We start from the raw sequence: 19,120 nt of genomic DNA on the forward strand, positions 1-19,120 counted from the left end.
AACTTTGTAAAAGTGGGGGACGGGGGCGGGACTTTCTACGAACAAGGGCCCAATGGAGTTTGAGGCTGAAATTCAAATGGCTTCCTATTGGAACCAAAGTGAACTACATTGGCTACTTTTATACCACATGTAGTGCACTTATACAGGGAGTGTGGCGCCTTTTGGGATTCAGCCTAAAGGTTTTGTTGCTGATAAGAACTAGTTTCCTATGTTTGTTTAGGGGAGGGACGTTACGTAATCCTATTGAAACTTACCATTTATGGTTAGGGCTCAAATCCCAGGATGTGGAATGTGCCACTCCCGACATCGAATTCCTGGCAACGATAGGCAAAGGCAGATTTAAACATGTTAGACTGTTGGTCATGTCCTGGACCTAGCAAAAGTTAGTGTAGACTAAAGCACAAGAAGGTGAAATATGCACACTGTCTGGTCTACATCTTTATGCTGAATGTGAAAATGATACTCAAGAATGCAGGAGTGTCAGAGTCTGGTCCCTAGAGGGCCACAGACCACAAAAATGGTATATTTTCTCTGGTCTAACACACCACGTTCAGTCCATGAAGGCCTTAGTGCTTAGCTCATAAGTTGAGTCAGCTGTGTTAAATGAAGCAGAATGTTAAACTCAGTTGCTGTGGCCAACAAGGGCTGGAGTCTGACACCACTGAAAAAACACCGATTCACCGATTCAGTTCTATGGAATCACTGCCCTGCACAGTTTCATGTTTTCCCTGGAAACAAATTATCTGGACAGCCACCAACTAACCAATCAGGGCAAAGATGTGTTGCTACTTGCCTGTGAAGTCATAAAGCTCCGTCTCTTGCACTAGCATTCAGAACTTCTAGCCTATACACTAGTATGCGTGTTTCACCTGGAATGATGGAGGCATTGCACCTTAAAAAATTATTTAAGGTACAATGCAACATAGCTAGTACACTGAAGCTACAATTCAATGGTCCTGGGTTTGATCCTGATCTTGGATTACTGTCTGGATGCAGTTTTTCATGTTCTCCCCATATCTGTACAGGTTCCCTCTGGGTTCTCCATTTTTCTCCCACTGTTCAAAAAATGTGCTAAATTACTGCTTCTTGTGAATGAATTTGTGAATGTGTGTGCATGGTGGCGTTGTCGCTGAAGATGAATGAATAAAATAGATCATAATTAGTTTTTCCAAACTTTTCTTCACAATTTTTTCACCTTCCAGATACCACCAGCCAGCTCTCCTCATCACACAACAGGTACCAACTGGTGAGGGTGCTTTCTGTCTGAGACATATGAAGCCAACTACTACACTATCTGCCCAATATCTGAAGCAATATCTGCCCTCATTCTCATACACGAGCTCAAAGTGACACTGTAGTTAACATGAAGAGCAAAAGTATGCCATCTTTCCCAGAGAACATGGCCATTTTTGGTCTCTTGGCTCCTGGTCACAGCAATTGCTGAGGCGTTTTCAGGATTCAGTCACAGGATTTGTGATTCACTCAAAAACTCAAAGTTTTCCTGTTAGACTAAAGTAAAGGGACACCACGTGCACATTTAAAGAATAGTAGCCCCTACTCTTTTTGTTTTTTAAGTTTCAGTACAACTTGTAGTTCATTCAACAAAAACTGTGACTGTGTTGGGATAAGGAAAATTCAAAACTTTTCAGAGCAGTGGGTTTCCAGGACTGGAGCTGAGAACTCCTGGATTAGAATAAACAGTTAAGACTAACTGCCTGAATAGGTGTAGCCTGTGAAAATATCTTTTTCTTTTGCTTCCTCTCTTGCATCACCTTTACACATGTTGTTGTATATACAAGGAGCAAGTGTTTGAATGTTAGATGCAGAAAAGTTCCCAAATGTTATCACCACTCAGGCATAACATTATGAGCAGTGAGAGGTGAAGTGAATAAGACTGATTATCTCCTTATCATAGCACCTGTTAGTGGGTGGGATATATTAGGCAGCAAGTGAACATTTTTCCTCAAAGTTAATGTGTTAGAAGCAGGAAAAATGGGCAAGAGCTAGTTTGACAATGGCCAAATTGTGGTGGCTAGACAACTGGATCAGACCATCTCCAAAACTGCAGCTCTTGTGGGCTGTTCCTAGTCAGCAGTGGTCAGTATCTATCAGTAGTGGTCCAAGGAAGGAACAGTGAACAGGCAACAGGATCATGGGTGGCCAAGGCTCATTGATGCACGTGGGGAGTGAAGGCTGGCCCGTGTGATCCAATCCAACAGAGGAGCTACTATTGCTCAAATTGATAAAGAAGTTAATGCTGGTTCTTATAGAAAGGTGTCAGAATACACAATGCATGACAGTTTGTTGTGTATGTGGCTTCATAATCTCAGACCAGTCAGGGTGCACATGCTGACCCCTGTGCACCACTGCAAGTGGCAACAATGGGCATGTGAACATCAGAACTGGACCACAGAGCAATGGAAGAAGGTGACCTGGTCTGATGAACCACGTTTTCTTTTACATCACGTGGATGGCCGGGTGCGTGTATGTCACTTACCAGGGAAGCACCAGATTACACTATGGGAAGAAGGCAAGCCGGTGGAGGCAGTGTCATGCTTTGGTCAATGTTCTGCTGGGAAACCTTGGGTCCTGCCATCCATGTGGATGTTACTTTTAAATGTACCACCTACCTACTCATTGTTACAGACCATGTACACCTTTTCAACGGCAACAAAAATGGTTTAGGAATGGTTTGATGAGCACAACAACAAGTTTGATGTGTTGACTTCAAATTCCCCAGAACTCAATCCAATCAAGCATCTGTGGGATGTGCTGGACAAACAAGTCCGATCTATGGAGGCCCCACCTCACACCTTACAGGACTTAAAGGATCTGCTGCTAACATCTTAGTGCCAAATACCACATCACCTACAGAGATCTAGTGGAGTCCATGTCTTGACAGGTCAGGGCTGTTTTGGCAGCAAAAGGTGACCAACATTTTATTAGGCAGGTGGTCATAAAGCTATGCTTGATCAGTGTATGTAACCTTTGATTTAAAAAAAAAAAAAACAGGAAAAGAGAAAAGGAGTAGCTTGTATAAAATGCATAGAATAGCTTCCAAAATGTAGCATTGACCTACATATTTGGAATTAATTAAAAAATGTCTGTAATGATAAGTGGTCTCATTTTCAGTATATTGCTATTTCATTCATCCTACCAGTGCACCTAAGCACAATTTTACTAACATTACCATCAACAAAAGCATTATATTTATTCAAATATCAGTTGTCAGCACATTTAAAGGAGACTTAAAGAAGAATATGTTTGAGAAAGTATTTATTTAGGTATTTAAATTATTTAGGTATTTATTAGGTATAAATATTTATTATTATTTTTCCCTTAAGGGAAAAAAGTATGTAATACTGTATAATTACTGGATGTAATATCCTCTTTCTGCCAGCAGAGGTCAAGGTCATCCTACTGACAGTCATGAACTCTGACAGTTCTAATAACTCTTTCATTTTCTACTCTCTCTTCCATTACACTGAAGTATAGCAGAAACATAGAACTTCAGTACTGAAGTAGTGTCTTAATGCGGATCAGTTTAGATTTTTATGTTTCAGTGTAATTTTACAATCTGGGTTTATTTGTTTGTCCATATAAAAAGCAAAGTATTGGTACTAGTTTAAGTGATAAATGAGTGTCTGTTTAGTTCAAGATATGAGCTATCCTTTAGATGTTTTTTGAGAAAAGCAGTAGCAATAGTTTCTTTTAGGTATATGAGAGATTATGTTGTCTTTGGCAATTTTGTTTAGTCAAGCAGGTGTACCTGTTATTGGGTTTCCGCTGTGAAAATGTGCATAGCACAAAAGCAGAAGTGAGCCTTGTGACTCATGAGAGTGGGTTGATTTGCACTAGCCTCTGTGCTCTGTTTGGATTTTTATCAGGCCAAACTCACTGGAGCTCTCTCATGTTACTGCCAGCTTCAGAAATTATGTGGCTCTATAGACCACATGTCCTCAGTTACGGACAGGGATCCTTTTTAATGTATTATTTTGTCTGGCATCGTATGAGTGTGAGAGTGAGATCGAAGCTTGTGGTTTTTTAGGTCTCAGGGCTCTCAGTGACATTTTGAGTTGTGTTTGCACCCTCACACTCCCACCTAGCCTCCCCCATAAGCTGTCTCTGACACACATGTGCTTGACCACGGTGTTAGAATATACAGAGGGCACACATTCTCAAAGTTACATTAATCTGAGTGAGAGCAGTTTTCATCTCTACATAATCACATTCTCCTTCCAAAGTAAATAAAAAAGGCAAATGAATTGGATTTTTAATAGATTTTAATTTTCAGTGACCTGATTTGAGATTTGAGGGAAGGAAATGCAAGAGTTGAGTTATTTTTTGCCAGACTGATCTATCTCAAATAATATAAAAGTGAGTATAAAGAAAACTTTGATACAGATCAAGGGTACTATGAAGGATATAGGCAACAACTAACAAAAAGAATATGGCAGCTTTACTAAAGTTAGATTTAGTTATGTTAAAGGCTACATCAAAAACTAAATGGACTAATGGGTTATATACTAAAATGATACACATTCTGTACCAAAGTAGAGGGGAAAAAAGGAACTGCTCATGATTCAGACAAACCCATCTATGAAACATGACTGTATGCGCATGTACACCTGCCTGTGAAACTGGCTCACTTTTCCCCACTGGTAATGGGGGTGTCACAGTAGGCAGTATGTATGGAAAAACACTCAAATAAAAACATCACACTGAAAATTGCAGCAGTGCAGGTCTGGCATGTCACCACCATAGAGCCAGGTCTCATTGGACCACAAAGCTCAGATCATCACATGTAGCACATCACAACTCAATATTATCCAAATTATGATACTATTATTGAGTTCTTGTTGATAATAGCTTATATCACTGATCACTTGAATTTTATCCAAACCTCAATAATTCAACAACTGGGGGATAAGGGAATTGTGAATCATATCAACTAAATCAAATCTAATCTCTGTGAGTGGAATGGGAGGAATACAAAAACACCATGCAACATAAAACATACATATAAAACTCCTCAGGTGATTTATAAACTAAGATTTCTGTACTGATTAACAGCTCTGAAAAAAAAAATCAGCATCTCTACATGTATGGTAGCCATTCCATTCCAGTGTCTGTTGAATTCCAACAGAATTCCATTCTGCTTAATGAAGTGCTGATTAAGTAATCACCTGAATCAGTTCTTATTTAGATTAGATCTTATTTAGATATAAAAATCATGGATGTTGTCATCACTATACTCTTCCAATAGGAAGAAATGGAAACAACAGTGCTAAAGAGTTTTTGAGTGAGGAAACAAAAGGTTAAATTCTGGCTTTACTGGCACAGGGATACAGTGAAGGTCAGGTTAAGTTGTAGCCTTTAATTTGTCACATATACATTACTGCACAGTATATCCCATCCTTGGGGAGTTGGGGTCAGGGCACAGGGTCAGTCATGATACAGCACTCCTGGAGCAAGGGGGGTTGGGGGCTTTGCCCAAGGGCCCAACAATGGCAGCTTGGCAGTGCTGGGGCTTGAACCCCACTCTTACAATCAACAACCCAGAGCCTTAACCAATTGAACGACCACTGCTGTTAGTTTGCTTCCATCCTTAAAATTTAAAAGACAGCAGTTCATAAGAACAAGGTCAAGCTGCAGACATTGGGGACAACAAAGTTACAGACCTGCAGAGAGTGAAAACGACTTTCCACTCACCGAGATGACCATCAACTCATTCGAAAGTCATTCAAGAACTGTAGGATAACTTCTGGTGATCTACAAAAAAATGGCTAAAGGCAGCTGGGGTGAAGTGCACAACGAGGACGGTTCAACACAGGCTGCTAGAGGCAGTTCTGAAGTCATGCAAAGCTAGAAAAAAGCCCTTCATGAATGAGAAGCAAAGAAGAGCCATTATACACTATCATCATCATCATACCCACTGTGAAATTTTGTGGAGGATTGGTGATGGTCTGGGGGTGCTTCAGTAAGGCTGGCATCGGGCATGTTTGTCTTTGTGAGGAAGTTTGTCTTTATGAATAAAGCCACATATAAGGTTGTCCTTGAAGAAAACTCGCTTCCTTCTCCTCTGACAATGTCCTCCAACTCTGAGGTTTGTTTTTTCCAGCAGGACAATACTCCATGCCACACAGCCAGGTCAATTAAGGTGTGGATGGAGGACCACCACATCAGGACTCTGTCATGGCCAGCCCAATCTCCAGACCTGAACCCCACTGAAAAACTCTGGAATGTGATCAAGAGGAAGATGGAGTGGTGTAAAGTCACCTAACAGCAATGTGAAAGATGGAGAGAGATGGAGAGCATGCCAAGATGCTTGAAGGCTGTGATTGAAAATCAGGGTTATTACACCAAATATTGCTTTTAGAACTTTTCCTAAGTTAAAACATTGTTTTCTTTGTATTATGTGAGGTCTGAAAACACTGCAACTTTTTTTGTTAGCAACTTTGACTAGCTGTAATTTTCTGCAAATAAATGCTTTAAATGACAATATGTTTATTTGGAATTTGGGAGAAATGTTGTCAGTAGTTTATAGGATAAAACAAAAATGTTCATTTGATAAACTGATCATTTTTTCCAGAGCTTTCCATTGCAAATTCAAGATTCTGAAGTATTGAGCCTCACACTCTTTCGGGAAAAAACGTTAAATCTAGGATTAAATCTTTCAAATGTATCTGTAGAACATTACAGTATAGTGTATCCTATTAAATGGTATTTACCAGGATAAAGCAGTTACTACAGACAAATGAATGAATGAAGGAATGAGAACCCAAAGAAAGCTTGAGCAACCAGCAAGTTCATTCATTCATTGTCTATACCCGCTTATTCCTAGGACTCCTAGGGTCACAGGGGTCTGCTGGAGCCTATCTGAAAGCACACATAGGGCGAAAGGCAGGGGTACACCCTGGACAGGTCGCCAGTCCATCGCAGGGCCACACATAGACAAACAACCACACACACTCACTCTTATGGACAATTTAGAATTACCAATCAACCTAATGTACATGTCTTGGACTGTGGGAGGAAACCGGAGTACCCCCACGCAGGCATGGGGAAAACATGCAAACTCCACACAGAAAGGCCCCAGTTTGACCCCGAGATTTGAACCCAGGACCTTCTTGCTGTGAGGCAACAGTACTAACCACTAAGCCACCATGCTGCCCACCAGCAAGTTTTTAATTTTTATTTTACTCTTTTTCTTATTACGACTTTACTATAAAATTATAAGTGTAAAAATGAAAGCGTATCTTTATTTGTAATGATATATTATGTATTTATCTGGTAACTCGTAGGAAATACCAGAGAACAATGAATGTTATGCTGTACCTACATTATATAGGGATTTTCCCTGCTCTCTGAGATCTGATTCATTGTATGATGTAAGCACAAGCAGCCAGGCAGTCAGGCAATATGTAATTAAGCAATGCTCAAATAATATATATTATTTTCTACTACACTCTCTCCAGGGAATAAACAGCATAAAAGTAGCATAAAATATAAAATATTTCTTTTCCTTCAGTAAAATGAGATCAAATTTGTTAGTTAGTTTTATCAACCTGTATGTATCACTAGGTCACATCTTTAGTACATGAACTATTGAAATTTATTGAATTGAATTGGATATATTGGAATTTAGTGCTCTTTCTTAGTCATGTATTTTATATAAATTGTGAACATTAGGAATAGATCTGTAACCCGATCCTGTAACTTCCTCATTCCACCGGAGAGGGTTGAAACACACACCAAGCAGGTTTTTAAGGTGTACCATCAAAGACTGATGTGTGTGTGTGTGGGCTTGAAGGATGAAGGACATGGGAGGAGCATGACTGAAAACTGATAGAGATGATTGTAAAGATGTTTTTGCCCTGGCAATGTTCCAGGGCAGACATGGTATTCAAAACGTACACCATAAACGTACAAAAGATGCACAAAATTCAGTTGTATGTCATTTTCAAGAAATGTAATATGAGTAGCAGCCTTTTTTCCCCTTTTCTTTTAAACTCTGGTGTAATTCCTTCCTCTATCAGACATGTGTATAACACAAGAATGCTGGGGAAAAATATTAGATTTTTCATAATTACTACCACAATGAATCATTCCTGAGGCTTTACTCCTTAAACCAAGACTAATAAATAAATATTTTATCTCAATATTCAACCTCTGCAAATTCTTCAGTTAGGGTTCCTCATATACTGCAGATAATAAAATATGCTCATTCAACTAAATCGTATAGGCAAAAGACAAGAAAGGAAATCCCAAAGTGGCATCCTCATCACCAATACACGTTAATGTCTTTCTCTTTTTCTATGTGTTTGTGCACAGCACATGTTTGAATTGATTGCTGGTTGTGGTTTGTGCTACACTCTGACAGGAAGCGTCGATTGAACTGCAAGTGTTCTTGATGAAAAAAAGGGTCATGTAGCACTTGTAGTGACATCTATTTAAAGAAATGCATTCTCAACTTTTTTAGAAGAACCATATTACACAGAACGTCTATACTGTATATACCTTACATGGCATAATTCCCTATAACCGTCATGTGACAGATAATAGAACCTTGACAAAATAAGTGGTAGTAGTTCAGTGATTAAGATTCTATGCTAGTGGCTAAAAGGCTGAGTTCAAATCCAGCTCTGTCAGTGTTGGCTCAAGGGTTATTGTCTTCTTTGCCTCAAGTCAATGTACTAGTAATGTAAATAGTATCATCCATTTGTGTTTGTACCATAAATACAATAATGTACCTTGAAAACACAATATAAATACATGAAGAAATAGCTCCTTGTTCTGTGCCTCTGAAATAAAGTCATTCTCTGTCTAACTTCACAGTAAACCCTTCAGACAAGGCTTCTTAACAATTTTTGTTTTTCTTTCTTGCCTTTCCAAACAAGGCCATGTAATGTATGAAAGACAGCCTAGGTTTTGGGATAGTCTTTTAATCTAGACTAATCTAAAACCTAGAAAGGAAGAGATTGTGAGTGAGATTCACTAAACCACATACCCAAACGTGCAGCACAGAACACTGGTACATATAACATGTCGGATCCTGTTGCTGAGGGTTTGAGGAATGGGGTGTCATAAAAGAACAATCACAAAGTCTGGAAGCCTGTACTGTCTCTAAATGAGCTTGTATTTGTCCATCAGAGTTTATACAGAGTTAACAATGCTTGTCTTGAAAACATCCAGTTAAAGAAAGAAAGAGTTACTGAGAACTGGTTTGTGGCACAGCAATAATCTGGATAACCTACTAGTATTCTGTCCTTAGGAGAAGGTGTTATTTGATCAATACACTATAGTTAATTACGGCTGAAAATGTATTACCATGAAATGTGCCATCAACGGAAAAACGGCACAGGCATTGATGGTAAAATAAATATGTCTATAGAGCAGGTCAATATGAAGACTTTGGTAACAGTCATTCATATTTAGCCAAATCTGCAATAAAAGTTATAAAAAGCAATGAAAATCATATTCTTAGAACAATTGTGTTGTGTCTTCACCATTGCAAACAATGAAAAATAAAAAGGTAAAGGAACTGTGATTGCTTCAAAGTTACAAACAATCCAGAATTGCAAAAGACGTTGAGCAAACTGGCTAACCAAAATGCATCACGTGTTACATCACTTAGCACTAGACACTTGCTGTAAAGAAATAGAACAAAGTGTCAAACACATCTGCTCATTAGAGTTGCTCAAATATGAGCGTCATATTATATGTCAAACATGCTTATTTAAAAAAAAAACTATGCTCTGCACTACAGACAGTTGAGACATCACAGTAGCATGTTACAATGGCTTTTCTCAGCATAGATATCAGCATCAAAAAAACAAAACAATGTGATTCCCTTGATAGCTAATTCTTACTTTTTTTCCTGTTTGTGGGGCACAAAAATAAACTTCTAAATCAATTAAAATCTCAACAGTAGGTATTTCAAAAAAGTGAACACAACTAATATTTAATATTTTTATTGTATAAAAATACAAAACAAAAAATAGTTGCAGTAGATTGCCTTCACTGTAAAGCTGAAACAAGCAAACATACACCACAATCAACATAATCTTTTCGAGTAAATGTCTGTAAAAAAAAAAAAAAAAAAGAAGCTGAAAATATCAGCATCATGTTCTAAAGGCATAACATAACCTCAATTATTTTTCTTTAAGGAATAACCCAGTATTTTGAGAACTTTGGATAGAACGTGTGTTTAATATGACATAGCCATTACACAGGGTCTGAAGGTCCCTGAAAGTTCCAGAGAACAGAATTACTTCCTCACACTTGAGAAAGTTTTGACAGGTTTTCCAGAATTCCCAAAATATGTTTGTCAAAATCTATGTACATGTTCATTGAAATCATTGCTGCCTTTTCTAATATGACAGTGGTGCCCAGTGGTAATGGCTTTGGAGGCCCAAAAAGTTTATTGTTAAGAGTAGATTTTGCAGCAATTGTTTAGCGGTTACCTGTTCCAGCTATCCACTATAACCATAAGCTCAGTGCCTCATCAGTGATGCAACTAAATTGTAAGGGCTAAAGATTATTCCATTATTCCAGCAAAGCTATATAAACAGTAAAAAATATCTTTTCAGTTACTCACTCTCAAAACAACATACATATATTGTTATCCACAGTTTACAACAGTGTTGAACGTTTCTTTTATTCGCCACCAAATTGATTGTAGGACCAGCTGAGGGTATCAACATGGGTATCTTGGGCCATGTTGTTGAGGGAGTAGGATGGGTTCTGTGTGTTCCTCTGTCCTGATCCATTGGCTCCACTGCTGGCTGCATGTCTCATGGCCTCTTGATTGCTGCTGCTGTTCGCTGGATAGAGCATGGGGTTGGACTGTTCAAAGAAGTGGTAGTTCTCAGATTCCATCCCTGTCAAAGTACTTTGCCCTTGAGGCTCTTGTTTTAAAAGAAGACTTGTCTGAGGGCCAAGGTTGTTAAACATTTCACTTCCATCCTGATTATTTGGATATGTGTAATTTATCCCAATCATCCCCTGGTTTGCAGTCCCATTTTGTGTTCCAGGTGCTTGTGAGTAATCATAGTTTGACCAGATGCAATCACTAGCAGGCAAGGTTTCCTTCCTGCTGATAGGCTGCTGTGAATGCTGGACACTATGCTCCAGCTGCTCTAGCTGAGGCTGGTTGGCAGAAGCGCTTGGAGTGTTCAGAAAATCCAGGTCCATTGGATTTAGTAAGGGGAGGTTTCCACTCTCCCCAGTGGAGGGAGGAACTGGGTTAACTGGGTTAACCTGTGACATACCCATTCCATTACTGGCAGGGTTGTTGCTGAATGGAAGCGGAGCCCATTGACTTGGATTGTATGATATTGGAGTTGAAGTGGATGGCATCATACGTTCGGGCAGATAGGAATTGTTGTACATGTTTTGTTGACTTGACCTAGTCATACTATGAAGAGAAGTCTTTACATAGGAATTCGGCTCTGTGGAACACAAATTCAGGCACAATAAGATACACAGCAGAGAGTGATGCTTTATAACCATGAAATTATTTTGACATTTTACTGCATATCTTTCAGTTTCTCACCACATTTAATCCTTGGGTTGATCATATGAAGATTAGAAACGGCTTTTGCTCCAGGCACGAAACTGGGGAAGGACTTCATTAGATTCTCAACTTTACGCTTCTTTTCTCGACAGCCAAATGGATCTGAAAGAAAAACATACACTCTAAGCATGCAACACCTATAAGATTGGCTATCTAAGCTTAATGCCCACAGTAAAAGAAACTTTTATATCATAAAAAATATTAATTTGCAAGAAGGGCTAAGATTAATACATTTTGTGTAAATTTGTAACAGTCAAAGAACTGGCTGACATTCTGTATGATGACAAAATGTAGGCTTACCTTTGTCATCAGGCAGGTACTTAAACTCCATGGGTTCGCTCACTTCCTGGTCAGTGGGGCGGCGCAGCTGCATGTGCACAGTGACAGGGGATGTGATGGAGGTGTCACAGTAGGCAGGCGTACGGAAAACGATAGCCACTTGCCTGTGCACATCTGCCTGGGAGAAGGAACCTCTGGCCTCCCAGGTCTGGGTGAAGAAGCGCACTTCTATATCATCTAGTGTGATGAAGCAAGCATGGAAGGATGAGGTGAAAGATGACTGATGTAATTAGGTCTTACATGGTAGCATGAGGAAAGCAGGAGTGTATAATTTTCATTGAATGACTGTTACAAGCATGGCAATGAAATACAGTATAATGGAATGATATACAGATGAATGAGTATATGATGAAACTAATGGAAAATGAAACACTGTGGGGAGAGTCAAAAAGTGTGGATTGGTTCAGAAGTAAATTCTTTTGAGTGCTAATAATAAATATAGCAAATGTCCTACCTTTTTGGACTTTGTCACAGAGCAGGAAGATCTCATCTCCACCCTTCACACTGCCACTGTTTTTGTTGACACGGCAGATGCGCAATTCAGCTGTGTTTGGGGCACCTGCAGAACAGCCAGTGAGATCATCGATTAAAAATTCATGTCATTATTTAGGACACAAATGGTACACAAGACCATGAGATCATATATATAATCATGAGCTGGTATTCACTTGGCATTCTTGTTTTACTCTCTGGCTGTGTTCCATTCTGAAGTGGTCATGACATTGTCCTACTCCCTTAAAAACTCCACCATTCACAGTGGGAGCTCTGAAGTGTATCATTTTGTTCAAAAACAAAGGCTGTGCCACAGTCACTTTGAGTTATGCGAAGAAATCTCAAGCTTTTTGCTATGAAAGGAAGTGAATAAATTATTAAATTATACAACAGACTGGCAGGTCCTGTTTTAGAACATGAGGGTGGGGCTGTTTTGCACTTCCTCTTTAAGTGCTTTAAGCGTATTAAAGTATCTACTTTAGGGAAGTGTATGTCACTAACAGTGGTTCATGCGCTATCAGAGACCACAACAAAAAGAACTCACCTCACGTGTATTACACACGCATAATGCTTTTTCCTTCATTCTATCGTGCATTGGGTTACCCAATGTAACCCTGGCCCATAACGCCCTCTGAAGAGTGGCTTCCGCTTACACACTGTACTTACACTACCTAGCAACTCAGGAAGTGCTAAATGGGGCCATACTCACTTCCTGTAAGGTGATAAGTACCACTAACAGCTCTGTGACATCTGTGCATTTGAACTCAATAAACTTTGCTGTGGATGAGCCAATAAAGTTTAAAGGCATCCCCAACCATTCAGTGATCAAAAACGCAAACAAAATCAAACCTGCTTCATTTTTAACACCGATTTTATATACATACAACACTTTGTTACTGCTCTCACTAATGAATTTTGGTGAACATACCATGTTGCTTTTTTATACTCTGTACATTAAAAAATGGATTTAATAAAGACCTGTGGCATGTTTAAAGTTTGGGAAATTCTTTTTTATTTATAATCAAATCTTGACTGATACTTTTTCAAGAACCTTTGATGGCTCCTCTTCATTATGCTGCTTGTTTAGTTATATTCTCTATAAAAAACTATATTGAGATTATATGATGTTACAATTCTTCAATTCTACACACAGACAAATCATCTCATGTTGACTTAGGGCAACTGGTTGCACCAGAAATAATTTAGGAGTTTCACAACCATGTGGGTGATAAAAAATAAAATGTAAAAATAATAAAATTCAATAAAATTCAATAATTCTGCATTTTAACTATATTGATTTTTACCCTCCAGTTCAGTATTATGGATTATTCTTCGTAGATTCATGACATATAGTCCCATTTAGGTCCATTTTAAGGCGGGTGAATACTTATGCAACATGGAGGTGAATTTATTAGAGACTGCAGGTGTGTTTTGTGGCAACTCACGGTTGTCATAGATGGGATTGGAGATGATAGGTGTCAGAGCAATGCTGTAGCATCCAGTCTCATCTGGCAGAAAGACTTGGAAACATAGACGCACCACGTTCAGGTCGTATTCCTCCGTCTGTAAAAGCTGCTCCCGAGGAACTGCACATGCAAACAGACACGTGGAACAGATGTTAGTATAAATAACAATTACACTGTTGTATTATATTACTACTTTTAAAGTCAGAGGAAGGTGGAAGGAAAGATAAAGCACAGCTCCAGTCTCTCAGAATGGGTGCAGCATCACCAGTCAGAATCAGAGTGGAGTCATGTGACAGACCAAAAACCAAAAATGTTCATTCAACGCTTGATGATCTTGAAAATCTTAGAGTGACGCTATCTCTACGTCAAGCTACTCAGCGGTATCCCCGGGTAAGTCACTGACATACCCACGCACACAGTAGCTCACATCTAGAGATGTAGTCACTTTACATCCTACACAAAATGCGTGTGAAGCTGTTTCTCAGTGCGTGTATTCGCCCACACGTTCTCTCTTTGAGGAGAGTGATCGCAGTGGACTCTACCACGCACTGGCAGTGTGACGTGCAGTTGACAACTGAGGTGAGGTCACCGCAGGTGGAAATATCACAGAGAACTGAAAATCAATAGAGCTCTGAGGATAGATGACGACTCTGCAGTGAAGAGGCTGCTAACCTGACGTTCAGAGCCCTGCCTCTGCTCAAACCACAAGGCCTCAAAGAGGAAAAAAAATGAGAGGGAGAGGTGGATAGATATAGAAATGGAGAGAGCAGAACACACAGAAGAAGAAGCAGATAGAAAAACGGCTTTGTAGACACACTGATACATGAGAGAAGGTAGGAGGGGGTGAGTGGGTGTAGAGTGTGAAAATGAGGAGGTGATGTGCGTGCACAGTTTTGCATATGTGTATGTGTGTAAAGGGACACGGTAACACATCGATGAAAAGCCTGTGGGTGGTGACAGACCGAGCATTTGGGTGAATGTAGGTGGATGGGAGGATAGAACAGGGACAGGGAAACCTACACATATCTCCAGCCACTGCTGTCTACACTTTTTCTAACCTCACTGATGTTTCTTTCCTTCATCTACATAAATGTCATTTCAAATATTGTACAGATATTAGGCGAATGCTAATTGCAAACCATACATCATACCACATGAGTCAAAAAGGCCAATAACTCACGACAGCAATAGAGAAGTGAGATCATTGATGGCAACTTTCCCTTCTACGCATTATCATACTATTATCAAAAGTCATTTCACTACAATGATGCAGCCAAGAAAATTGTTTTATGAACATTTTATCTAAGTAAAAAAATATTTAGCTACTTTTAGGAAGTAAAAGGATGGACCATGTAATAGCTTTAGGAAGCACAGAGCTTTCAGCAGAAGTGAGAGTTATCTTCAAGCCAAAAGAAGTGGACAAGAGGAAGTAATAACAGGACAACCCAGTCTGTCATGAAATGTTGCTTCTACATTGTTCAAGAGTCTATACATTTACTTAAAGGGTTGTTAAAAGGTCCTAAGTGGTGTTGTCGGCTCATGGATCTAAATGCTTTTTCTGTGTCAATTCCTTACGCCTGCTTTCAGTTATAATGAACCATGTTGACAAAGCAATCCTAAAGACATCTTTGTGAAAATGTGCAACCTGATACATGAATGGACCCTCTGTTGCGCAGGTTTCTAACCCGGCTCCTGAAGTACCCAGTGCCCTGCACATTTTAGTGCTCCTAAAGCACCTGATTCAACTAACTTCAGCTAATTAACAGACCTTCCTGAGTTGAAGTGTGTGTTTGTGTGTAAGGGCAAGGAAGACACTAAAATGTGCATGACAGGGGGGACTCCAAGACCAGGTTTAGGAACCTGCACTCTCTAGGGACAAACCCGTGAGCATCATAATGGTCCTACAAATAATACTTTTGTTTAAGAGTGTGTCATCAACGACATGCAACAACATGCTACGACATTCCTTAGTAAGCTAGTTTAAATGATGTTTTTCAATTATTTTTCCTGTATAGTTAATACTTAAATCTAGTTTTTACAAGAATGTTTATAGCTGTACTTTCTCTTGATATTTCAGGCAGCATAAATGAGTCCTCTATTCCTGCACTGAATAAATTTCCCCTGGTCACATGCCATGTGACACCGCAGTCACTTGTGCAACAACATTACTAAAACGAGAAGTAACCTTTTTTTCTTTCCTAATAATACCACTGTTGCTTAAACACAACCAGTGTAGCAGTAACAGAAAGGATGTAGTGATTTACAGTGTCAGATCTGGTAAAATGCATGATCTTAGGTTCCTCTCATTTGTACTAAGAATGTTATCTTATCATTCTTCCAACACCATAAGAATCTAAAAAAATCTCACCATTGTAGGGGTTGAGACCTCGGTTCACTCTCTGTAGTATGGCATCCCTGACTTCTCTTCTCCTTACACATTGGATGCCCAGGTTCTGGAAGCTATGAAAAATAAACAGTCAAATAGCAGTCAAGGATATAGTCATGTGCAGTTAGCAATTCATATAACAGGATAAAGTGTAGTGGACAGTGGTTGGACAAAACACTGCAGGTTTAAGTTACAGATTTTGCATATCAGGGGAATCCCCTTCAATCGTTCTCGGAAACATTTTTGTATTAAACAAAAGATGGACAGACCTTCAGAAGAAATGTGTTGCAGTACATGTATGGTGGAATGTGGGGCAGTAAGTGGACATAAGGCATTTTGTTTTTAAAAATCCATACAGTGAGCAAACAGGGGAGATGGGTTGATGGAAAACCATGCATATATACATACAAAAATGTTTTAAACAGAAATAAGCAACTTAACTTTTCTAGCCTTAAAAATGTTAACCAGATATTATTCGGACTATCCTGCTTCATGAAAATGTATAAAATGAATGCTTTGTGTTTATCCACAGTGAGTGAGTATCTGTGAATGCAGTTAATTTATAATGCAGTTAATTTAGTAAGCTAAAAAATAGTTCAGACTTCAGACTTACGCAATAACTCTGCGTTCAGGTCCAAATTCTGCCTCGTAATATCCATCCTTGCAGTCTTTCCCCACCAGGTCATGGGGGTGTGGTCTGTATGGCTCATTTTTGGTTACCAGTGACACTCGCACTTTTCCTCTTCCACAGGGGTTCAGAATCTGATGGCAAGGATGAAGCAATTTAGTAAGGTTGATTGCTGCTTAATAAACATGACCAAGGAATGGAGATCTATGTCATATAACCTGTATGCTGTATACCTGGATACTTGGATAAGTTCTGTTATTGTCGGAACTTCTTTCTCCAGGTATGCTCCCCGCTGAACGGCCTTCACACTTATACCTGAAGCGCATACCTCTTTGTTTAGGTTGTTCAAAGATCTGAACACAGGGCTCTTCCACTAATCAGAGGAAAAAAGAGAACAGAGCTTAAACAGTGAGTGCTGAGTCTAGTGATCTAGTCTATATCAGTAACCTAAGAAACTGTCAAAGAAACAATAAAGACATGTACAGACCCCTTTACAAAGAAAAACAACCAGATTATAGAGATACCAGCATGCCAGAAAGCAGGAAATGTGATACATTAGCAGAATGTTCACAAGTCCCGAGAAACACCTCCAAATTGTCAACATCTAAACATCTGCAACACCACAACGTTTTTTCCTCAGAACCTGATTGTAACCACAGCCAACATCAAATAATTTCCCCATTGCTACACCTGTCTGTATACACTGCTCACAAGCCCTCTGATGTACCAGTGGACCACAGAGTACAATTATGATTACCAAGCCTTCATCACACAGCTGTTCAGGCACAGCTGTGCATGGCATGAGAAGCTCAGTTACTGTTGAAATAAGTACCAAACATCTTGTCCTGCCTTAAATAGCAACACATGGGAATATTTACACATGGGAGCTGAAGTGTGTATTTGGGATGCACTGATGCCCAGCTCTCCATCAGGCACATAAAATACTATAAAGCAGTGAGTACACACAGCTGACCACAGTCACAGCTACCTGCTCTGCATGCAACACACAGGAAGTGACCTACACTACAACATCAGCGAGCAAACCATAGTAAAATGAAAAAGAGGGAAGTAAGCAAATAAGCAAGAGTTATAAGCAAAGGAGAAACTTGGCATATCAGTAGCAGTTATTAACTTACTGTTGAGTACAGGGAAATGAGCTGTACAAGAAAAGACGAGAGGAAATCAGTACGTGAAAGAAACAAGCGCACAGTTTGATAACGACGCAGCTAATGGGAACTTGAAGTCGAAAGCAGTTGACAGATGTTCCTCATTTTGATTTCCAACTGCGGATATGTCTGCCATGAATTTCATAAACTCTTATCACAAGGGGTGGGGGGTGGGGGGGAAATCACACTTTCTGTATCTTTTGGACTAAATCAGGTTTGTTACATTTATTTTTTTCAGGTAGAAACGTCCTCTCAGGTGTGACATAAAACACTATATTTTTATTTCAAACCGGCAATTCCATTAACCATAACTGAAATCAATTAAGCTAGTTCATTACTGTAAATGAGATGCTGTAAAGATTAACGGCAATTATAATGATTATCAGATTAAAGCAGAAAAAAAAAGCGCTCGTCGATTTTAATCGGGTTATTAAATCATCTCATACTTACCATCCATTTCTGTGGACACCCTTACGACAGTTTATAGTACGTACGTCTGGCTTCCACTGAATGAGTGACGAATGAACTCAGCACTGAAGTTAAGTAGTCTGTCGGTAGCGAATGAGTCGACTCTTTTGAAGAACCGTTTTTTTTTACACAGAAGACGAGTCAATCAGATCATGTGACACTCCCACTGGTGGACACATCGTGCACACACACTATTCTGTGACGCCGTTAATCCCACAGAGTGTATAATGCACAAATCTGCACATAAATCCTCTGGTCCAGATTCATACACATTATTATTATTCATTGTTAAGTCTTACTATTTACATGTTTACTTTTCTCATGCCAGATATGTATGTATGTATGTATGTACCAAGAGCATCTTAAAAAAACCACAACAAATTGTGCCTTGTGTGTCTGCGCACACATGGAGAATAAAGCTGGTCCTGATTCTGATTCTGATTCTGACAAAGTGCTTTATCTGAAAGCATCCAAAAAAACACTCTCCAATCTGAATAAACTATGTAAGAGCCAGTTCTGGTACACCACAGGCGTATGTTTCACTCTCTCCTAAAGACAGGAACCGTATTCAATTTAATGGTGGTTAAGCACAAACAC

General features: G+C 39.3%; 1 protein-coding gene across 2 annotated transcripts; it reads right to left on the bottom strand.

The window, feature by feature from the left end:
- Positions 1-9,958: 9,958 nt before the first annotated feature.
- rel (v-rel avian reticuloendotheliosis viral oncogene homolog) lies at positions 9,959-18,642 on the bottom strand. Of its 2 annotated transcripts, XM_058386382.1 has the most exons (10): positions 18,506-18,617; positions 18,026-18,046; positions 17,123-17,262; positions 16,875-17,023; positions 16,244-16,335; positions 13,855-13,995; positions 12,372-12,476; positions 11,879-12,094; positions 11,558-11,680; positions 9,959-11,453 (listed from the first exon to the last, which is right to left on the bottom strand). In XM_058386382.1, the coding sequence occupies exons 1-10, from the start codon at positions 18,510-18,512 to the stop codon at positions 10,660-10,662; spliced, it is 1,788 nt and encodes a 595-aa protein (XP_058242365.1). In that variant the 5' UTR covers positions 18,513-18,617; the 3' UTR covers positions 9,959-10,659. The 2 variants fall into 2 exon arrangements, with proteins under 2 accessions (XP_058242365.1, XP_058242366.1); XM_058386383.1 differs by lacking the exon at positions 18,026-18,046 and having other exon boundaries at positions 18,506-18,642.
- Between the last annotated feature and the right edge of the window lie 478 nt (positions 18,643-19,120).

This window comes from Hemibagrus wyckioides, linkage group LG03 (assembly GCF_019097595.1).
Source record: "Hemibagrus wyckioides isolate EC202008001 linkage group LG03, SWU_Hwy_1.0, whole genome shotgun sequence".
NCBI classification, from domain to species: Eukaryota; Metazoa; Chordata; class Actinopteri; order Siluriformes; family Bagridae; genus Hemibagrus; species Hemibagrus wyckioides.